The 24677-nt window shown below is 43.3% G+C and overlaps 1 protein-coding gene across 2 annotated transcripts in view; it reads right to left on the bottom strand.

Annotated features, from left to right (window-relative positions):
* The window catches only part of N4BP2 (NEDD4 binding protein 2), a 1101392-nt gene that overhangs the window by 655070 nt on the left and 421645 nt on the right, over positions 1–24677 (bottom strand). For both annotated transcript variants that reach the window (XM_069202011.1, XM_069202014.1), the window contains exon 7: positions 11584–11739. In XM_069202011.1, the coding sequence (XP_069058112.1) occupies positions 11584–11739 (156 nt within the window). The remainder of the gene's footprint in view (positions 1–11583; positions 11740–24677) is intronic.

Consider the following 24677-nt stretch of genomic DNA (forward strand, 5'->3'; position numbering starts at 1 on the left):
CCCGATGCTTTTACTACTGCACCTTGATGTCATTCTAGACTGTCTCATACCTACGGTTTCACCTAAAAATCCCCTAGGGATGACAGAGACCTGATTTGTGGTCTTTAAGCGCCAAGAATAGGAAAAATGTAGAACTCTCTGAAGAGATAAATTGTTGAATCTTGGTGATCTTTGCCTAGTCAGCTTTAAAACACTCTGTGGCTGCTTTAAGACAAACACAGGTTTCCACAGATGTCTGCAAGCCCTACTGTTACTAATTCTTCAAAATATACATAGAGTGGCATCTGGCTCTGCTAATAGCAGTATTACTCACTCACCTCACGCAGCTGGTGCCTGATTTTACCTCATTAGAAGTGTTTGCACTGCAATATATAGTGGGCTGTTTACATCCCAACAGTACAATGAATTATTTCACATTAAATCTGCTACACATAGTATTAGAACACAATTGCTTTCTCTTTTGTTTTCCAAAGTAGAAGACCTTTAATGTTTTAGTCAGGAGTCAAAATGCAAGACAGACCTATTGGCTTTCCCAGTGCTTGTTACTTCTGGCATCAAAGAGCTCTTAGAAGAAATAAGTTCATCTGTGGTAATCATGCCCTGTGAGGTTTGAAACCTTGTGCAATTGCCTTTAAATAATGCTATCCTCCTTTAAAGCTCAACTATCAAATGTGTCAGTAACAGAGAGGAAAGTGTACGCCTCATGTATAAGAGCCTCTTGTCAGTGGGAGGTGTTTGTGAGAGACCCCTGTCACCTCGACAGAGTGCCTCATCTACTAATGGACCTCTTCTATGAATGGAATTTGTCTACAAATGACCTCATCTAAGACTAGCCTAATTTATGGGGAGGCTCAACTATTAGGGTGTCTTGTCTACCTAAATGGCCTTCCCATGACAAACATCCTACAGGAGGATTCGTCCTTGATGGTTGCACTTCCTGTTCAATGTATTACATTTGATTCCCAATGCAATCTGGTACCTTGGGAAGTTTCAAAGAAAATCTGTGAGAAGTATCCATGAACTATGATCTTGGATATGTTCCACATCCACCCCAGCTGACAGTGTTAAAGTTAGGGCTAATTCAATGAACATATGTATCTCTATACAGCCTGTTTGCATCCAAGGAGACTGTGACTTCAGGAGCACCTCATTTCCCCTAGCATAGTAACTTTAGCGATTGGCCCACAGACATCTGAGCAGGCCTGACCATTTCCCTCACACCGGGCAGGACCTTAAGTTTATGGGCACATGCTTTTTAAATAGGTGTCTTATTGGTTGCGGATCATTGTTCTGGCTAGTTCCTTTGGCTAGGTTTTCTACTGGACTAGGACTTAGGGTTTGAGTTCTGACTGACTGGTTTCCTAGGGGTAGGGTTTCTATTAGACGGAAGACTTAGACTTAAGGCTTAGGGTTTGAGTTCTGATTGGCTGTCAGGGCAAGGGTTCTGAATGGTTCCAATGGCTAGGGTTCGGATTAGTTCAGCGGGCTTAGGGTTTGAGTTCTTACTGGCTGGTAGGGCTAGGGTTCTGATTGGTTCCCAGGGCTATGGTTTCTGTTGGACTTATAGCTTAGGGTTTGAGTTCTGACTGGTTAGGGTTAGAGACAGGGTTCCCATGGGTGAAAGGTCACCTGATTTACGGCTATTTAACTTTAGGGTTCAGGGCGTCTCAGCCTGGGTGTCATTCTACATTCTGTCACACAACAGAAACAACCACTCCCACCTTCAAGACTACACAAATAATACACATCCTAAACAAACTTTAAACCCACATTTTTTATCTTCACCAATACCTATCACAAGTATTCAAACACAACACTCATTTACCCGCCTCTAATCCATTGCACATTTTAGATACTTAAAACATGACCTCCATGCTCCACCACACCCTTAGCCCATACACCTTCCACCCTAAACATGAACAAATGAAATAAACAACACACCACCCTTACCAACTTCGCATTTCATTTCCATGTCTATTACACAACAAGACTACTCTACAAAAAAAGAGAGCCCACCAACTCACTTTAAACTACCAACTCCACCCCCTGCACACACAGACCCAACAAATTGCCTTTTAAGCCTGCTGAACCAGGATTGCAATATAGACAAACAACACAACAGGTATCCTTATACAGTTAATAACAATACTAATAATAGACCTTCTACAAGTTCAAAGAATACTACTCACTTTTATAGAAAACAAAGTCATACCAACACCAAAACATTGTCTACTAATAAATGATCAATATATCTCTACAAACAAGCACATCTACACCCTACTCACAGACACAACAACATGACTTTCTCGTCTTAAATGAAACATAGTTGGGAAATGACCTGGCTTCAATTTTGCATGAAGCTGTTCCTCCAGGCTATCAAACTGTCACGCAAAATTACATAGTCAAAATGGGAGACAGAGTAGCTGTTATATTCAAGGAAACAACACATCTCACCAAAGCTGACAGCATTTCCATAAAAGGTAGCGAGGATCTCATCACCAGATGCAACCTTACACCAACTTCCTCCAGGAACTTCCTCTTCCTTTACAGACCACCGCCTAGCAATGCAACGTTCCCAGATGTTTCTAGGCACAGTTTCAAACCTTATAACACTACACTCTGATCAATGCATCCTTGCTGACCTAAACATATATACTGACAAACCCATAACTCCTATCCAAGAACTGTCATCACTGGCCTAGACATACAACATCAGATCATTTACAAACCCACACAGCAGACACATCCTAGGTGTCATTTTTGCAAATCCAGGACTAGTAACCTTTCAAAGGTTTAGTCCAGTCATATTGTCAAACCACCATCTGGTAGCTTTCCAACACAAAACACCACACATCACCATAACTAAGGGCACCTTACATGGAACCCCATATCAACAATGTAAACACTCAATTTTGAATACTTAGAAACACAACTAACATCCAACATAGATGTACACACAATAAATTCAGTTAAAAAATACGAACAGTGGCTCAGGGAAGTTTTTGATATCCTGATACCACCAACTATTAACAAAACAAGACATACGAAAACAAGTACCTGGAAGAATGCAGAACTGGCATATAACAAGTAATAATCAAGACAAGCTCCAGCTGCACAAACTTAACAGAATATACAAGTCAACAATCAAAAAAGCTTAAAAAATACAATTCGAACAATATTCAAAATATGAAATGTGCACATAAAGAGTTTTTTACACTTCTCACTGAATTGCAAAGAATGAACTCATCCCAATTCTCAAGCATTTACTGACAAACTGTCACAATATTACACAACTAAGGCAGACATGTTGGACACCAACCCATTTCCAACAATCACCTCCAAGCATAGGCTAACAAAGCCTCTGCATTCCTTTAAACAACTATCAGAAACTGAATTAATGTATCTTGTCAAAGCAAGAAGGTCAGCTGGCTGCCCTTTTGACCCTTGTCCACCACAACACTTCAAGAACATTCTTTTAACCCGTTTTGTGCCCAGGACGTAATGGTTACGTCCTGAGGCACAGTGCTCTTGTGCCCAGGACGTAACCATTACGTCCTGTGCACAGAGCCCAGAGGGAGCGCTTGGGGTTCCCCCCCACCCCCCCAAGTCAGGGATGGAAGGGGAAGCCCTTCCCCTTCCACCCCGACCCCACCAACCCCCCCTGTGACGTCAACGCGTGAGCGCGCGCTGGTTAGTCTTCCAGCGCGATTGAAAGAGAAAATGCAAAGCATTTCTCTTTCAATCCCATGGGGGAGGCCCGGAGGGGCTTCAAAGGGAAGGAAATGTATTTCCTTCCCTTTGAACCCCACTAGACACCAGGGATTTTTTTTATTTTATCTGAAACTGACAAAAGGGAGCGACCCCTTGGGCAAGGGTCGCTCCCAGGGGGGGCATTTTTTTGGGAAGGCCTTTTCTGCCCCCAGGGGGGGCAGAAACCTCTAGGCACCAGGGATCTTTTTTTTTTCTTTTAGTTATGTTTTCTTTTCTTTTTAGGTGGGGAGCGACCCCTTAGGCAAGGGTCGCTCCCCTATGGGGCAAATTATATTTAGGCCATTTCTGCCCCCCTTGGGGGCAGATTGGCCTATTTTGATGAGGCCAATCTGCCCCCAAGGGGGGCAGTAACCATTAGACACCAGGGATTATTTTTTTTGCGTGAATTTCATGCAAGGGGAGCGACCCCTTAGGCAATGGGGCAGATTGGTCGATTTTAGGTCAACCTGCCCCCAAGGGGGCAGAAACCACTAGGCACCGGGGATTTGTTTTTTGGCACCAATGTCACGCAGGGGGAGCGACCCCGTAGGCAAGGGTCGCTCCTGGGGGGGGGGGCATGGGGGTTTGGGGTGCAAATTTATTCTAGGCCATTTCTGACCCCGCTGGGGGCAGATCGGCCCATTATTAGGCCGATCTGCCCCCAGGGAGGGCAGAAACCTCTAGGCGCCAGGGCAAATGTTTTTTGTGTTTTTTTTCCGTTTGTTTGTTTTTTTAGAGATGGGGAGCGACCCATCAGGCAAGGGTCGCTGCCCTGGGGGGCAAATTGTATTTAGACCATTTCTGCCCCCCTTGGGGGCAGATTGGCCGATTTTAGGTCAATCTGCCCCCAAGGGGGCAGAAACCACTAGGCACCGGGGATTTGTTTTTTGGTGCCAATGTCACGCAGGGGGAGCGACCCCATAGGCAAGGGTCGCTCCCGGGGGAGGGGGGGGGGGGTGGGTGGGTTGCACGGGCAAATTTATTTTAGGCCATTTCTGCCCCCCTGAGCCTGGGGCCGGCTGAGCTAGAGGCCAAAATCCACAGGTAGGCACTTTGCAAAAAAACCTCTGTTTTCTGTGAAAAAATATGTTGTGTCCACGTTGTGTTTTGGGCCATTTCATTTCGTGGGCGCTAGGCCTACCCACACAAGTGAGGTACCATTTTTATCGAGAGACTTAGGGGAACGCTGGGTGGAAGGAAATTTGTGGCTCCTCTCAGATTCCAGAACTTTCTGTCACCGAAATGAGAAGAAAAAGTGTTTTTTGGCCACATTTTGATGTTTGCAAAGGATTCTGGGTAACATAACCTGGTTAGAGCCCCGCAAGTCACCCCATCTTGGATTCCCCTGGGTTTCTAGTTTTCAAAAATGCGCTGGTTTGCTAGGTTTCCCTAGGTGCCGGCTGAGCTACAGGCCAAAATCCACAGGTAGGCACTGTTTTCTATGAAAAAATGTGATGTGTCCACGTTGTGTTTTGGGCCATTTCCTGTCGCGGGCGCTAGGCCTACCCACACAAGTGAGGTATCATTTTTATCAGGAGACGTGGGGGAACGCTGGGTGGAAGGAAATTTGTGGCTCATCTCAGATTCCAGAACTTTCTGCCACAGAAATGTGAGGAACATGTGTTTTTTTAGCCAAATTTTGAGGTTTGCAAAGGATTCGGGGTAACAGAACCTGGTCCGAGCAACACAAGTCACCCCATCTTGGATTCCCCTATGTCTCTAATTTTCAGAAATGCACAGGTTTGGTAGGTTTCCCTAGGTGCCGGCTGAGCTAGAGGCCAAAATCTACAGGTAGGCACTTTGCAAAAAACACCTCTGTGTTCTTTCAAAAATTTGCATGTGTCCACGTTGCGCTTTGGGGCGTTTCCTGTCGCGGGCGCTAGGCCTACCCACATAAGTGAGGTATCATTTTTATCGGGAGACTTGGGGGAACGATGGGTGGAAGGAAATTTGTGGCTCCTCTCAGATTCCAGAACTTTCTGCCACAGAAATGTGAGGAACATGTGTTTTTTTAGCCAAATTTTGAGGTTTGCAAAGGATTCTGGGTAACAGAACCTGGTCCGAGCCACACAAGTCACCCCATCTTGGATTCCCCTAGGTCTCTAGTTTTCAGAAATGCACAGGTTTGGTAGGTTTCCCTAGGTGCCGGCTGAGCTACAGGCCAAAATCTACAGGTAGGCACTTTGCAAAAAACACCTCTGTTTTCTTTCAAAAAATGGATGTGTCCACGTTGCGCTTTGGGGCGTTTCCTGTCGCGGGCGCTAGGCCTACCCACACAAGTGAGGTATCATTTTTATCAGGAGACTTGGGGGAACGCTGGGTGGAATGAAATTTGTGGCTCCTCTCAGATTCCACAACTTTCTGCCACAGAAATGTGAAGAACATGTGTTTTTTTAGCCACATTTTGAGGTTTGCAAAGGATTCTGGGTAACAGAACCTGGTCCGAGCCACACAAGTCACCCCATCTTTGATTCCCCTAGGTCTCTAGTTTTCAGAAATGCACAGGTTTGGTAGGTTTCCCTAGGTGCCGTCTGAGCTACAGGCCAAAATCTACAGGACTTTGCAAAAAACACTTCTGTTTTCTTTAAAAAAATTGGATGTGTCCACGTTGTGATTTGGGGCGTTTCCTGTCGCGGGCGCTAGGCCTACCCACACAAGTGAGGTATCATTTTTATCGGGAGACTTGGGGGAACGCTGGGTGGAAGGAAATTTGTGGCTCCTCTCAGATTCCAGAACTTTCTGCCACAGAAATTTGAGGAACATGTGTTTTTTTAGCCAAATTTTGAGGTTTGTAAAGGATTCTGGGTAACAGAACCTGGTCCGAGCCACACAAGTCACCCCATCTTGGATTCCCCTAGGTCTCTAGTTTTCAGAAATGCACAGGTTTGGTAGGTTTCCCTAGGTGCCGGCTGAGCTAGAGGCCAAAATCTACAGGTAGGCACTTTGCTAAAAACAGCTCTGTTTTCTTTCAAAAATGTGGATGTGTCCAGGTTACCCACAGAAGTGAGGTACCATTTTTATCGGGAGACTTGGGGGAGCGCTGGGTGGAAGGAAATTTGTGGCTCCTCTCAGATTCCAGAACTTTCTGTCACCGAAATGTGAGGAAAATGTGTTTTTTTTTGTCAAAATTTGAGGTTTGCAAAGGATTCTGGGTAACAGAACCTGGTCAGAGCCCCACAAGTCACCCCATCTTGGATTCCCCTAGGTCTCTAGTTTTAAAAAATGCACAGGTTTGGTAGGTTTCCCTAGGTGCCGGCTGAGCTAGAGGCCAAAATCTACAGGTAGGCACTTTGCTAAAAACAGCTCTGTTTTCTGTGATGTGTCCACGTTGTGTTTTGGGGCATATCCTGTCGCGGGCGCTAGGCCTACCCACACAAGTGAGGTATCATTTTTATCGGGAGAATTGGCGGAACATAGAATAGCAAAACAAGTGTTATTGCCCCTTGTCTTTCTCTACATTTTTCCCTTCCAAATGTAAGACAGTGTGTAAAAAAGATGTCTATTTGAGAAATACTCTGTAATTCACATGCTAGTATGGGCACCCCGGAATTCAGAGATGTGCAAATAACCACTGCTCCTCAACACCTTATCTTGTGCCCATTTTGGAAATACAAAGGTTTTCTGGACAGCTATTTTTTACTCTTTATATTTCAGCAAATGAATTGCTGTATACCCGGCATAGAATGAAAACCCACTGCAGGGTGCAGGTCATTTATTGGCTCTGGGTACTTAGAGTTCTTGATGAACCTACAAGCCCTATATATCCCCACAACCAGAAGAGTCCAGCCTACGTAACGGTATATTGCTTTCGAAAATCTGACATTGCAGGAAAAAGTTACAGAGTAAAACGTAGAGAAAAATTGATGTTTTTTTCACCTCAATTTCAATATTTTTCTTTTTCAGTTGTTATTTTCTGTAGGAAACCCTTGTAGGATCTACACAAATTTCCCCTTGCTGAATTCAGAATTGTGTCTACTTTGCAGAAATGTTGCGGTTTCTGGGATCCAGCGTTGGTTTCATGCCCATTTCTGTCACTGACTGGAAGGAGGATGAAAGCACAAAACAATCGTAAAAATGGGGTATGTCCCAGTAAAATGCCAAAATTGTGTTGAAAAATTGGGTTTTCTGATTCAAGTCTGCCTGTTCCTGAAAACTGGGTAGCTGGTGATTGTAGCACCGCAAACCCTTTGTTGATGCCCTTTTCAGGGGAAAAACCACAAGCCTTCTTCTGCAGGCCCTTTTTCCCATTTTAAAAAAAAAAACCAAATTTTCACTGTATTTTGGCTAATTTCTTGGCCTCCTTCTGGGGAACCCACAAAGTCTGGGTACCTCTAGAATCCCTAGGATGTTGGAAAAAAAGGACGCAAATTTGGCGTGGGTAGCTTATGTGAACAAAAAGTTATGAGGGCCTAAGCGCGAACTGCTCCCAATAGCCAAAAAAAGGCTCGGCACAGGAGGGGGAAAAGGCCTGGCAGCGAAGGGGTTCACTACCTCTACTGCACACCAGTCGTAACAATCATCAATATTTTTTCAACAACAGGAGTCTTTCCAGAAAACTTAGAAAATACATACATACACCTATTACCAAAGAACATAAACCTGGGACCACATGACCCAAACAACTATAGACCAATTACAAATGGACCTTTCCTGGGCAAACTGACACAAAGAGCAGCATCAAACCAGATGCTACAATTCACGGAAGATAACTCCATACTTTTCTGACTTCCAAACAGGATTACATCTGGGAAGAGTCACAGAACGTGCCCTCATCACCATCTGGGATGACCTTAAAAACACAGTAGACCAGAAAGGGGTCGCTCCACTACTTCTCCTGGACCATTAATTTGCCTTCAACAAAGTTGAACAAGACTCTCTAATCCAAAGACTCTACGAATCCCTTTGAGTAGCCATACTCTTAGGTCCAATACTTCTTACGGTTTCTCACCTTATTTGTTTTTCTTTCCTGGGGCAAATATGGCTCATTCCTCCCTTGGTCTTTCAGGGATGACCCCCTTCCGTCCTCTTACTTCGGTGGCCCATGAGATCACGTGAGATCCTATTATTTACCAGTCTATGGTGGCCATCTTGGATTGGGCCCAGTCTATTCACACTGTGGCAATCCAACAAGAGCTTGCTTGGCTTTGCATTTACCAGCAAATTAGAGAGAGGCTTCTCTGACTCCTTCACTGAGCTCCCCTCACACCGAATTCCTGTTTCTGTCTGGATTTCTGTGCTCCATACCTGCCTTCTTGAGGCTCTTTGTTCGGCAACAATACAAAAACCACTACAACCATTGGAGACCTTCCAGGAACTTTGTATAAATCGTGACAGGTCAGTGTACTGAACCTTAACTCTGTGACATCAACAGAGGATCCAGTTTGCACGGTTTGGATAGGACATGGTTGCCTTACCTGTACTGTGTAGTTCATAATAGCGCTCATATTGTTTGGAGTTCGAATCTTTCATCTCTTTACCGCACAAATATTATTTGAAGCAACAGGATCTGCAATGATGCACAACTGTGACGACTGCTGTCCCTTTGATAATGTACTTGACCCTTCATGTTATATATAGGCTCCACTTGCTAAACTGCTTGCTGAAGTGTGGTTAGGTGTGCCCATGATTACAGCAGTGTCCTCTGTGTCTTGCGGTGTGTAGGTTTGTATTGCGTTTTGAGTGATGATATTCACCAACACAAACCACATCCTATCCAGACAAGGCATCCTCTGAAACCATCTAAAGACACGTATTATCTAGCATCTTGGGACCTTCCCTCTTTCATTTCATACCACCCTTCTCCTGGGGATTAACCACTGACACTTGCATTATTGTTAAGGAGCATTAGGGGCTGGTCAATGGGAGATTGGGCAGGCTTTCTTTGCTCCCACAGATCCAAGTACTCTGGTGAGTGAATTGTCACAGTCATCCATACTCCTCCTTTCTCATCCAAACAGTATGTCACAAAAGCAGCGGTCCGACAAGGCTCTATCATCTCACTCATGCTTTTCAACATCTACATGATGTCATTACCAGCAATGATCAATGAATTTCAGCTCACATGCAATAACTACACAAATACTTTTTAAACTGGATTTCCACAAAGACATTGGAAACTAAAAAACCTTGAGTTGCCTCCGAGCTATGGACCCATAGATGACATGGAGACATCCTAAACTGAATGCGTCCAAAACGGAAATACTCACATGTGGCAACTGGAAAGATTATGACCCATTAAGCACCTAGCCAGACAATCTGGGGCCATCTCCTAAAGTATACAAGGCAGTAAGAAACCCTGGAATTACCATGGACTCCAAGCTATCAATGAATGCCCAAGTGCAAACGTTGGGAAGAACAAGCGTCATTCCTATAAAAACTCTGCAACACATCTTCCCCCAACCAGGATTTCCACACAAGGTCCAAGCTACTATCTCTCTTGCACTGTCTAAAATTGATTACGACAATGGCCTCTATCCTGGACCATCTTTATCAACTATGAAAAGACTGCAATAAATTCAGAATTATGCTGCAAGACTATTTCTATATGTAAAGCCACAGGCCCACATCTCCCATGCTCATGAGGGCCCTACATTGGTTACCAGTTGCCAGAAGATCCACCTTCCAGCTGCTTTGTATCACCCACAAAGCAATACATGGAGCAGGACCACTTTTCATCAGCAATAATATCACCAATACATATAAAATCACCAAATACATACACTGCTCCAGACTGGCACCCCGCCTCAAAACCCCAGCATACAAGAAAAAAACATGGGTGATACACGTTTCTCTGTTCAAGCAGCCAAACTATGGAATTCATTAACCCCCAAACATAAAATGATTGGATTATTATCTTCATATATTCAGATATGTGCATTTCTTTGTACAAATCTATATACTACTTATAGTTCAAAAATACATAGACATTCTTATAGATTTGCTAAACAAATGTATGTATTACCCAGGGTTAAACTATAGATGTATATTACTTTATGCTCAACATGTATACAGGTCACTGTATAGTTTACATATAATGTTTATGTGCTTATGGGTCTCTGTTTTTATTTATTTTGTCTATCATAATGTGTGATAAGTTATATAAGTTAATTGATTATATGCTTATGGTTCTCTGTTTTATTTTATCAACATTTATAAATATGAATTATATCTATAAGTAGTTCACTATTGGGGAAAATATAAAATAAATATCAATATCAATACATAAACAAATTAAAAACGAGCATAAAATTACCAAAATAATAATAATAAAAATACATAAATAAATCAGCTTCATGTACAGCAACACTTGAAAGTCTGAGTTTCTAAATATTTATCCATTCGTGTACATATGGGAATTTTTATAATACAACTTTATGTCTCTTTAAAAACCTTCAACTCTCTCTAATTTACTACCCTATGTCTCATCCTATACCTCTTTCTATATAACCTCTGCCTCCACTCTCTGACTCATCCCAAAACTCATTTTACTACTATAATCTTCCAAATAACCCTTTCTAAACTCTTCCCTTCTCTATCCCTCCTTTGTCTCATCCCAACCCTCATTTTACTTCTATGATCTCCCAGATAACACCTACTAGACACTTGCCTCCTCTATCCCTCCTTTATCCTATTGAATCCAACTAACCACTACTCCAATTAACAATTTATATTTCCTTATACTAATCCGCCACAAATCTACTTTGGGTTCAGGAGTAGTGTAGTTTGGGCTTTAAGTGGAAGGCAACAATGCTAAAGACTACAGATATGCTTTGCTTTCTTTAATTTTAGATGTGAAAATAGTTATGATGTTACAATGAGTATACTTAGCCTTACCCAGCAGTAACGTCCATCTCAAAGGTTGAATCCAGATCAGCCTTCTCTGGCTTGATACAAGCTGATGAATTCATGATAGAATTTACAGAAACTTGTCGTTCGTAGCTGCTCAGCATTCGCCTGATCTTTTCTTGGGTTACGCCATGAATGTTTCGTCTTCACACCAAACACAAAAGAATCAAAAGTGGGAAAGGAGCATATGAAACATTGAAAGGGACATCAAAAATATCCAATGGCCATATTTATATTCACAGAACTTAGCTTTGCTACCATGACACAATAAAATGTAACAATTGGATAAGCCTTGTGCCTCTGTACACAAAGAAAGCTTTAAATCCCAATAAAACTTTCACGGATGACCCCCAAGACAAATTAGCATTGGGTGGGTTGGTCAGAATATAAGCAAGCTATTTTTACTTAATAAAAATCGTACACCAGTTTAGGAATTAAAATGTATTTTGAGTACAAAATGAAAAATATAGGATTTAATGAGACATTACTGAAGCACACAAATGTTTATTCTGTAAAACAAATAATAAAGTGATACGTTAAAAATGTCCACAGAAAATTAAAAAACATGTTGCTCATTATTCATTTTTCTTTTGAACTACTGTTGGGATGGGAATGTCCCATACATGGTAAACAGGTGTGTACTTCTGTCTTGAATGCCTGACTGCATGTGAAACTGGCTGTTTGCTTGGTCTTGTAGCAACATGAATCTCTTTGGACACAATGGCCTAGGCCTGTCCACGGTAATGTGAGGTCCAGAACCTATCATGTAACCCCAGAACCTATCATGTGACCCAGAGGAAGGCACCAAGTGTGCCTTCGTCACTGCACAGGACTACTGCCAATGGCCTGAGTTATTCACACAGTGTGGCGCTGGCAGTACATCAAGTTTTTGTGATTCCTTAGTTATGACCAGACATTTTCCAGTGTCAGCAAACATTGTGGCCTACTGACCCCACTAGTGTAAAGTTTCACTTTGGCGTGAGCCCCACACCACTGCACTGACTTACCATGTGCGCAACAAGTGCATCTATATGCAGTGAATGTGTAGTACGTGTGGCAGTAGGAGGCAGTGAGTGGTACAAGTGAGATCCATTTTGGACAGGTACTGATTTATCACAGCTCAAGATGGGAGGTGGATAGGATACCTCTCCCCCAGACAGTGGAAGCGTGCTGACTGCATTTCTGTGACTGGAGGGTGGAGACACAAAAACCGAAGCGAAAGAGGCTGGAGAGATAGCTACCTTGAAATTCAATTAGATTTTTGTTTACAAAGGACTGCTGATTAGCTCTTTCTGAGTACGGCCATTTGGTGAATGGTATGGATGAGAGGTGGGACTACAATTTCTGCTCAAGGTGAGTATGTTCGTAGACAGGGCCTGTCCTTTCGTCTGTACCCTATTACTGCTTCAGGAAGGCTGATGGCAGCCAGATGCAGAGATCTCATACTACATTTTGCCCTTGTTTTGACATCTTGCTTGGAACCTGCATCACTGCTACCTGCTCTGAGAGCCATCGCCTTGCACAAAGGCTGTGTATGAAAGACAGACAGATGACATCTGAAACAGAACCGACCAAAACCAATTCCGAAGCCGTAGACAGTGAAATCACATCCTCTGCCTATTATGAGTATAAAAGTGGGATCCAAACCACCTCACTTTGTTCCAGCTATAAGTTTCTCTTACTCAAGCAATATATTGACTGGCAGAGTACTCTAAGGAATACGGTGTGACTAGGGCTGGTGTCTGCACAATAGCCAGTCTCCCAGAAGTGACCGATCACCATTGACCTAAACTTCTGTCGGTCATCTAGAAGCTTGCCTGGTTACCTTCTAAGAGAAGGAAGGAGAGGGCCTGGCCTTGAAGAAGGAGAAGCTGTCAAGGATGAGAAGCCCAGTGTGCCCTTGGTATAAAAAATATCCACAAGAAGATGATAGCCATAGAGGGCAAAGCGAGGAGCGACACCAGTTGTCCCAAGTCTCCCCGATGGGTTCTCATTGCGAAATGCACCAAGTTATAGTTATACAAGTGAGAAGCAACACTGTGTTTCTGTCACCCTACCGAATGCCTGAAAGGACAGTGCTACAGAGGACTGACATTAGAAATGTCTCAACAAGAACTGTCTGTATCGCCATGCAGAAACGCTGATGGGTGACGGAGACTGCCACTGCCAAATACAAACTGGCCTGGCAACTGCCATGACTGAAACACTTTTTACAATCAGCTATTAAGCCACACCTACCAAAAATCAGCACCTGCTGAAAACCTGGTATGATGGCAGCAATTGCAGACCTGCTGCACTGTTTGCAACCAGCGGTCCGTACCTCAGTGCAAACAGACTGAAAGACTGAGTGCACATAGAAGTCTGCTGTGTCAGCTCTTTGTGGCACATGCCATTGAACTGATCTAAGCATTAGCCAGTGTGGTAATTCTGAGTGAATTACATCTGTGCTTCATTAAAGCCGATGCCTATAAGACATATCGGGGTGATATTAGAACTCCAAAGGAAGGGAGAGGGCTTAGGGGGGAGGGGGGTACTGTTGTTAAGGCTCTAATTTAGTGAAGCAAGACCAATCCCTTAAAAAGAAATCATCATGATCTAGCTGAATAGTATTCCCAACAAAGAATGGTAACCATCATCCACTTTCAGTAGTATGCTTCATCATCTAGTATTCATCACCTGGTACCTCCTTGCTATGAACATCACCATATGTATCAGGCTCCTATGGGAGCTCTTAGCCAGAGTGGCAAGTTATATATGCAGAAATGTAGCTGGAATTGTCACTCCGTAAATGTCAAATGGAGTAGTCTTATCCATCTCAATCAATATGGGTGTTTGAAATTTCAAGAGACCTCAGAGATTAAAAAAGTATATAAGATGATGAAGACTTCAATACTTTTAAGGCCAGATGTATCAAAGGATTTTGCATTCGCAAACGGTGTGAATCAGTAAATTCAGTAAAATGTATGAAAGAAAGTGCAGTGCAATTTTGGGGAATGGCAATTTTTTGCAATTCCCTAAAATTGCGACTTTGAATAGGGAATCGCAATTTTCGATTTCCTAAATAAGAAATCGCAAATAGGGAAATCCTATTTGCGATTTCCAAAGCACAAGAATCATGCATTTCCTAAATGCAAACTGGGCATTTAGGAAATGCAGTTTTAAAAGTGGCATGTAGTGCACACATGCCCCTAGGGTATAGGTGCGCTTTACATGTGCACAATTTCTTTGGGGGGTGCATCAAATGGGGCCTTAGGCCCCCAGCACCCTTGGATTTGCATTACCAAGGAGTGTATTTGCCTAAATATTGGAGTTGGGATGACCTCTGACCAGCGGCGGCTCCTCCACTATGGCATAAGAGTGTCATCCCCCTGCCCCCCACCCCTCCACCCTCCCGCCAGCAGCAGCTGCAAATTGAAAAATAAAAATGATAACTAACAATCTTTATTATCGTTTTTATTTTTCAAGGGCTGGGGCCACAGGTAATGACAGGGACAGAGGGGAGTGGTGTGCACTCCCCTCAATGTGTATGTGTGGTTGGCCGGCCGTCTCAGGCCCGCCAAACACACATGCGCACTGAGCTCTCTCCAACCTAGCACTGTGTTGCCGGGTTGGAGAGAGCAGGCACAGGCTCCCAGTGTGCCTGGGAGCGCCAAGCCAGGGCGCTCCAGCCAATCCTAACTCTGCTCTCATGCAGGAGCAGAGTTAGGATTGGCCGTAGGGCTGGCTGGAAGCCTGTGCCTTCAAGTAGAGCCAGAGGAGCAGCGTGGCAGCGGCGATGTGGCGATGAGGGAATTTTTTTTCTTTTTATTTATGCTGTGTTTGTTTTGTGTCCACTTATTTTCTCTCCCTAGAGGCTAGCGACTCCGTTCCTAATATACACAACCGAAGTGTGAGAGAGAGATATCCATGCTTCGTCAAACTACTCATCACCCATTAATCCAATATCATTCGACCAGTTCTGAATCTTATGCCTCACAGAACATTAAGTTGTCCCAACTATTCATGTTGAATGATTTCTCTTATCCAGAGATGCCACAATCAATTGTGTGTTCTTTTCGGGGGTACTTGTCAGAACATAATAGACCTGGAGCCAGCTTGGGGAAGATTTAAGGCTTGGCACAAATTTATAATTGATGATGCTCGGTAGGGGGCGTGTCAAGGACATCTATACTCATTGGCAGTGTCACTTTTACTGAATCTCTCGTTGTTGGAAGCATGTAGGCCTTTTTGTTTGGCAGTTTCAAACATTTCCAGTATCCAGTGCCAGGATGGCACTACACATTTCTGTATAATTTTGAGGGGAAGTCATGCTTGTAGTGTATGTTGCCAGTTTCCAGTGCTTGAATCGCACTCCAGACCTACCTTAAGGTTAAAAGGCTTAGAGCACTTTTCTCTGTCCCCAGCATTCCCACCTCTGCAGAATGAACAAACTCTCTAATCTGAAAAGATGGCATAAACACCCATTATTTCGAAGCTATGCTGCTTAAATTAAAGAAAGTAGATCTCCAGACAACATGTGGAGGGTGCCACAAAGAAACACCTGAGCATAAGCTGGGAAGGGTAAATTACAATTAATTTCTGGTGCACTCCTGATGTTGTCAGTAAATATACTCCATAAGTTAAGCCAAGTAGTCTATTAATAATGGCTGTATATCCTTTATTTTCCAATACGCACAGCAATGTCATCAGATGCAGCAGATATCATCAACCTTTTCTCTTCTGTTCTAAACTTGTGCTCTCTTGCGTCCCTGTGATGTGCCACATCCACCCCATTCATCACATACTATTACTTTAACCCCTTAGGTGCTCAGGATGGGATGGTTCTGTCCTGAGCACAAGTGGACATGTGCTGAGGATGGAACCGTTCCGTCCTCGCACATGCCCATAGGGGAAGTGGTGCTTCCCCCCTGGGCCGCCCATTGAAACCTCCCAAACAGGGATGGCAGCGGAAGCGGTTCTGCTGCCACCCACGATACCCTCCTGCAATCCAATGGCATTGGTGCGTACAGGTCATTAAAAGGCACCGAAATATGCTGGAAGTCATTTGGCTTCTAGCGCGTCGGAGAAGAAGGTAGGTTTTGCTTCCTGGGGGAGCTTGCGGCATACAAAGAGGCACTGGGGGAAAGAGAAGAGTTTTCCCTTTCTCCCGATGCCTCACTGTGATCGTGCATCAGGAATGTGCCTAATAGCACCAGGGATTTTTCTTTTTTGCATGGAAGCAACCCCTTGGGCAATGGTCACTTCCAAACCCATGGACATTGTTTTGGTCGTTTTCTAACCCCCCCAGGGGCAGATCAGCCGTACTTGGAGGCCCATCTGCCCCCAGGGAGAGGGGGCAGAAAAACCACTAGCACCAGGGTTCAATATATATTTATGTTTGGGGACGGCCTCTTGGTCAAGAGCCGCCCCAATTGGGGACATATCTTTTTTGTATTCAATTTTGCCCATTTTCCTCTTTGTCTACATGGGAGGACTCCCTGCAGACTAAAAGACTTCTTCTTTACCCCTAACACAGGTACAGGGATTGGGCTTCCTTCTGGGGGACTAGATGAGTGGATTAGGGCTACCACTGCTATTTGTTCTTATGTATAAACTTGGTAATGTAGGTAGGGATATTAGGTACATTACTGTGATAATATGGTGGGACTCTTCCTGTGTTTTACTTTCCTGGTCACTGCTTCAATGGAGTTGTGATTCATTATCCTCATTATCAAAATTCATGCCTTTTTACATAGAACGCAGTTGCTTCAATAAAACCCATTGAACCAAGATTCTGCTTCTGTTTATCTTTGTATGTATAAGACTTAAATAACTGAAAGAAAGGGGTATGATCTGTTCCAACATGACTTCCCTGACGAGTCTGAGTGTCATGCGATAGGCTGCCACAAATCACTTCTGTCTTTGGTACTGGTGCGGTGCTGCTAGCTAGCCAGAAGGGTTAGGCCGACAGCTGGCACACGGTGTGGGAATCAGACGCAATCCCCCATATTCGGTGGTGCTGCAGCCCAAAATCAAGCTGTCTTATTACTACAATGAGAGTCCTACAACATTTGGGGGGCAAATCGGCCATAGCTGAAGGACCATCTGCCCCAACAGGGGGCAGAAAAACCACTAGCACCAGTGATAAATATATATTTATATTTGGGTGTGGCACCTTGGGTAATAATCACCCCAAATGGGGGGATACATATGTGTTTTCATTTACTTTTGGACATTTTTCTTTTCCCCTTGGTGGCCATATTTTTAGGGCCATCTGCCCCCAAGGGGGCAGAAGACCACTAGACAACAGGGAAAGTTGTGTGTGTGAACTGGAGTTCGGCTGCTGGTGTGTGAGGACAGGCAGTGTGTGTGGACTAGCGCCTGGCTGACGTAGTCTGTGGACTGGCATTTGGGTGGTGACATTGTTTTTTTTAATGTTAACTTTTATTTCTTGCCATCATTTGCATTCGTGGTTGTAATGTTTTATTTCTCTTTTTTATTCTAGTGCAAAGCTTTTGATTTCCTTTGCTGTGATTCCTGCTTGCAGTTTCGGCACTGGCAGATCTGCAGTTTGTGTTTGTGCAGTTTGTAAGTTCCATGTGTTTGGTAAAGAAGCATTTTTGTACTGTTTAAATGAGTATCATTCCCCTGCACAAATGTATTTTTTGTAAATGGTGTAACAATAGCAGCATTTTTAGCTTCTGTTTTATTTTGTGTGAAATTCTCCTTGGATTTGTACACAATGTATACTGTGTTGTCTTGTGAGTAATTTATTTTGTTCTTCCTTTCTAGTCGGATATCGTTTTCTTTTCTTCCAGATCACCAGTAGTTTTACTTTCCGTTTGATAAAGCCACACTTTGGTTACCATTTATTTTACACTGTGGTGGTTATTGTTGACTTATTTGTCCAGTTACTTTCGTTAGTAAGTACAGGATGCAGATTACAGAACAGATCAGATCATATTGCAGGACTGCAGTACAGAAAGCAGGACTACTGCTCAGCAGGTTGTTAGTATGCTTTTCGAATCTGCCTCTGACCATGATTATGGGACTGACTCTGCATCTAAGGCAGAGGAGGAAGTACAAGATTCTGGCAGTGAATTTTCAGTCCGAGAGGAATCATCTGACGATGAAGCCATTCTCAGTGCAGAGGAAGTGACTGTTTTAGATGAGAACACTGATGTGCCAGTGGTGCAGCAAGAGCCATCTGGACTGCAGCCTGGGGCTGAAGGACTTCCCATCAGAAGTGCTGAACTCGGGGTTACCCTAAACATGCGCAGCCGGCGTTGCCAATGTCGCAAGAAGTAGAGTGAATACTGAAAACCTATTGCCTATACATTTCTTTCAGTTTTTTATGTGCAATGTATTTTTCAATGAGATTGTTGATCAGACTAATTTGTATGCTGAACAGTATTTGAGGGACGACAGTGCTAGGCTTAAGCCCTACTCTAGAGTTAGCTGGTGGACTCCCACAAATATGGATGAGCTGAAAAAGCTCTTTGGTTTAATGTTTTTGACACCCTTGATAAGGAAGCGGTCGCTATTTTCATATTGGTCTACAAGTCCTTTGATGGTAACAGCTATATTTCCTGAAACCATGAGTCTTGATCGGTATTTGCTTTTGCTTGCATTTTGTTGATAAAGCTTTAGCGTTGACACAAGATCACCGTGATAGATTAGTTTTCAGAGATCTATGTCCAAGGGAAAGTAATACCTGTGGATATGTCTTTGGTCATGTTCAGGGCCATTAAATTTTTAAGCAGTACATTCCTAGCAAGAGGGCACATTATGGAATTAGGATATATATACTGTCTGACAGTAGGACTGGATATGTCTGTAATTTTAGGGTGTACACTTGTAGGGATTTCAGTACTGACCACCCTGGTTGTCTGTCCACTTTCGAAGTTAGTGAGAAAACTGTGTGGGAACTTGATAGGGGGCTTTTTAACAAAGGGCACCACTTATATGTAGATAACTTCTACACTGGGGTGCAGTTGTTCAGGGAATTATTCAAAATGGACACTGCTGCTTGTGGCACAGTCAGCTCTAACCGTAAAGGTTACTCAAAAGAGCTTGTTTGTAAAATACTGGGGAGGGGGACAGTGCAGTGCCTTGCGTAGTGATGAAATGCTAGCTGTGAAATTTGCAAACAGGAGGGATGTCTAAATGCTGACTACCATCCATGAGGAAAGTACTTCACCTGTGACTGTTTGGGGTCAGATTTGAAGTGCGCAAACCTGTGTGCATTTTAGATTACAATAAGTACATGGGTGGTGTAGATAGTGTAGATCAGAGGTTGGAACCTTCCACTGCTGTTCGTAAGGCTTACATTTAGTATAAGAAGTTGGCTAGCCATCTCTTCCGTTTAGTAACCTTTAATGCTTTTGCTGTGTTCACGGATTGTTCTTCAGAGTCAAAGATGACTTTAGTTGAGTTTCAGGAGCCTCTGATAGGCAGCCTTGTTATAGTGGAACAGGCAAGTGTTCCTAGAGCTGGAGTAGAGGAGGATGTAGCTAGATTAAAAAATCGCCACTTTCCTGATCACATTTATCCCATGCCCCAAAAAATACAACCTCTGTAAGAGATGTAGTCTGTATGTGAAGAGGCATGAGGAAGGAGAGTCATATCCACTGACCCGATTGACTTTCTAAGCCTGGGCTGTGTGTGCCTGCTACTTTTCAAATATATCACACAGAAAGAAAAAAATTGGGATAACCTGTGAGCGTTGCCTGCCCTGTATCGTTTTATATTTTTGTTCAGTTTCACGGTTGTCATTAGAGTGATGTCTTTAGTTAGAGCTGTTGTGTTCGTAGTTTTGTAGTCACTTACAATTGGTTTGGGTTTTCTTTTTCGTTAAAAAAAAAGGTGATGGCAATGTGCGTTGACTGGCGCTTTGCTGGCTTTGTGAGTGATCTAGCGCTTGGCTGGTTTTGTGAGTGAGCTGGTGCTGTGTGTGAGATGGCGCTTGGCTGGTGGTGTGTGTGGACTGGCGCTTGGCTGGCAGTGTGCATAGGCTGGCACTTGGCTGGCGGTGTGTGTGAGCTGGCGCTTGGCTGGCGGTGTGTGAGCATTGGCTTGCTGCTAGTCACTACACACACTGCTAGCCAAAAGCAAGTCTACACACTCCGTGTGACTGCTGTGTCAGTCATGTGGGTGTATGGAAGTGATGAAGCCTTGAATGTGGCAGTCTATTGAAACGACCTGGGGCCATGCGTGAATGATCTTGTGTGTGTCGAGCATGAAAGGTGTGTGGATGGACTCTAAAGAGGTCTGTGCCTTGACGCGGCTTTACAGATCACAAGCAGTAAGACACTGGTTCAGGTTTAACCTTTCAATTTATTAACCGTGTATTTAATTTTTGTGAAGTCTCTTCCTAATAAAACTTTATATATTGAACCATCACTCACCTTCGTGCCAAATCCAACCAGTATGTGTGTGTACCAATAAAGAGAGTGAGGAGAGAGAGAGCTCACCTTCCCGAATTATCAACAACCACATGAAGCGAGCACGCTATTAAGTCTCTTATTTCTGTGATATCCCAAACACTCAAATTATGAAAATCACTGTTTTTAACCTTTGTCCAAGGTTACCATGATTAAAAACACACCATATTAGTGGGTAACGACAAGACAATTTTGTTGAACTTCTCCTCTCAGTTGGGAATTCAACTCACAAAAAAAAAAAAAAACACAGCTGTAATCAGCCGTTGAAGCACACCCCTGACATGCTAGGTGTCTCAGGTGGGACCCCAATGATGAAGCATGCCAACAGCTAGGTTGGTGGTGAGGGATCTTTTTAACAAAACCCAAGGGCGTTTTTTTCACAAAATCTACCAACTCTAGATATGTTTCAAATATAGACACCCAGGGAAGTACAGGGTGTTGTGCCTCTTGTGGATCTCAACAAGTTTTCCTACCCACAAAGTACCGCAAACCTTAAAATGTGCCTAAAAATCACACATTGTCCTTACATTTCTGTGCCATATTCTTACAGAAACAGAAATAAACCACAAACTTCCTACAACCCAGCATTTCCTTTCAGTCTCCCGGAAAAATGATACCTCACTTGTGTGGGTGCCCAAAGCAGAGTCAACTTAAAAAAGTATTACTAAAAACAAACTGCCCTTTTGGACCCACTTTGGTTCTCACTCAAACGCTACATGTTTTTGGCCCTTCCCTATAGCAGGCACTTAGCCCACCCACACAAGTGAGCTATCATTTTTATCGGGAGACCGAGGGGAACGCCGAGTGGTAGGCAGTTTGTGGCTCCCCTCATATTCCAGAACTTTCCACCACTGAAATGTGAGGAAAATATTTTGAGGTTTGCAAAGGATTCTGGGTAACAGAACCAGGTGAGAGCCGCATAGGCCACTCCATCCTGAATTCCCTTAGGTGTCTAGTTTTAAAAAATGTACAGGTTTGCTAAATTTCCCTGGGTGCCGGGTGAAGTAATGCCCAAAATCCACAGCTAGGCACAGTGCAAAAAAAGGGTCAGTTTGCAGTGCAGAAATGTGATGTGTCCGCGTTGAATTTTGGGCCGTTTCCTGTCGCGGCTACAAGGCCTACCCACACGAGTGAAGTACCATTTTTATCCGGAGACTTGGGGGAATGCTGGGTGGAAGGAGGTTTGTGGCTTCCCTCAGATTCCATAACTTTCCACCACTGAAATATGAGGAATATGTGTTTTTAACACAAATGTTAACATTTGCAAAGGATTCTGGGTGACAGTACCTGGTGAGAGCCACACAAGTCACCCCATCCTGGATTCCTCTAGGTGTCTAGTTTTCAACAATGTACAGGTTTGCTAGGTTTCTCTTGGTGCAGGCTGAACTAGGACCCAAAATCTACAGCTGGGCACATTGCAAAGAAAGGGTCAGTTTTGAGTGGAGAAATATGATGTGTCCATGTTGCGTCTTTTGCCGTTGCCTGTCTGGGCAGAGAGAATGTGAGTGCAGAGATAGCGGCTGTGGGGCTCATACTCTATAACAACTCCCACTTTACTGCCTTGATACCCACGAGTTGGGACTACATGTGTTTTTTTTTTCCAAAGTTTAGATATTGAGAGGTTAGAATGAATCTTTTGGGTTGGGCATTTGAGTGAGTTGGATTAGAGGTTAGTCTTGGGTCATATCACACCTGATAGTCATAGTCCAATACTAGGATGATGTTAGACTGTTAATTGGCTCTGAGGACAGAGAGCGATACTCAACTGGGAGATGGTTTATGCTTGATAAACTCTGGCACAAAACATCAAGCTTATCACATAACAAAATTACCCGTATGATTTAAATACATACACATTGATAACAGAATGTCATACCGTTGGTGGATGCGATAAACCAACAACAAAAGGGGTACACATAGATAAAGGGTAGAGGAATTCATGAGCTCTGTTATAGATTAAATACTTACATAGCAAAGATGGGAACATTTTATGGAAAAAATGGGGAGGTACTGCCTTCTGAACTTACGCGATCGGCCCCCAGGGAACCCACACGTATTTAAAAAAAAAAGAGAGAGAGACTGACACTGTCTCCCGCTCTCTAGTGCAAAGGATTCTGGTGACAGAACCCAGTGAGAGCCCCATAAGTTATCCCATCCTGGATTCCCCTAGATGTCTAGTTTTAAAAAATGTACAAGTTAGGTAGGTGTCCCTAGGTGCCGGCTGAGCTAGAGGCCAAACTTCACAGCTAGGCACTTTGCAAAAACACATCAGTTTTCATTGGAAAAATGTGATGTGGCACGTTGTGTTTTGGGACATTTCTTGTCGTTGGCTTTAGGCTTACCTACACAAGTGAGGTACCATTTTTATCGGAACACTTGGGGAAATGCTGGGTGGAAGGAAGTTTGTGGCTCCCCTTAGATTCTAGAATTTTGAAGCACCGACATGTGAGGAAAGTGTGTTTTTTAGTCAAATTTTGAGGTTTGCAAAGGATTCTGGGTAACAGAACCCAGTGGGAGCCCCACAAGTCACCCCACCCCATCCTGGATTCCCCTAGATGTCTAGTTTTAAAATAATGTACAGGTTGGGTGGGTTTCCCTAGGTGCCGGTTGAGCTAGAGGCCAAAATCCACAGCTAGGCAAAACACATACGTTTTCATTGGAAAAATGAGATGTGTCCACTACCCATACAAGTGAGGTGCAATTTTTATCGGGAGACTTGGGGGAACACCAGATAGAAGAACAAGTGTTATATCCAACTGTCTTTCTTTACATTTTTGCCTTCCACATGTATTAGAAAGAAGTCACTTTGAGAAATGCCCTGTAATTCACATGTTAGTTTGGGGACCTCCGAATTCAGAGATGTGCAAATAACCACTTTTTCTAAACTCCTTATCTTGTGCCCATTTCGGAAACACACAGGTTTCCTTGATACCTATTTTTCGCTCTTTAGATTTTACCAAATTGATTTATGTATATACCCGGTAAACAATGAAAACCCATTGCAAGGTGCAACTCATTTATTGGCTCTGGGTACCTTGGGTTCTTTAGGAACCTACAAAACCTACAAAATGTATATATCCCCGCAACCGGGGAGTCCAGCAGACTTAAGGATATATTGCTTTCAAAAATTTACCATGGCTGGAAAATGTTACTAAGAAAACATAGACAGAAATGGCTGTTTTCTTCAACTTTATGTCAATATTTTTACATTTCAAATGTAATTTTCTGTAGGAAAATCTTGAAGGGTCTAACAAATGACCCGTTGCTGAATTCAGAAATTTGTCTGTCTGGGATCCGCCACTGGTTTCACATCCATTTCTGTCACTAACTGGAAGGAGGCTGAAAGCACAAAAAATAGTAAAAATGGGATATGTCCAAGTAAAATGCCAAACCTGTGTTCAAAATTTGGTGTTCTGATTCAAGTCTGCCTGTTCCTGAAAGTTCGGAAGATGGTGATTTTAGCACCGCAAACCCTTTACTGATGACATTTGGAGGAAAAAAATAAAAAAACAGATGCCTTCTTTTGCATCACTTTTTTTCCAATTTTTCAAAAAAGAAACCCCAAATTAGCTCTATTTTGGCTAATTTCTTGGTCTCCTCCTGGGGAACCCACAAACTCTGGGTACCTTTACAATCATCAGAATGTTGGGAAAAAAGGAC

The sequence above is a fragment of the Pleurodeles waltl genome, chromosome 1_2 (assembly GCF_031143425.1).
Source record: "Pleurodeles waltl isolate 20211129_DDA chromosome 1_2, aPleWal1.hap1.20221129, whole genome shotgun sequence".
In the NCBI taxonomy this organism is placed as follows: domain Eukaryota; kingdom Metazoa; phylum Chordata; class Amphibia; order Caudata; family Salamandridae; genus Pleurodeles; species Pleurodeles waltl.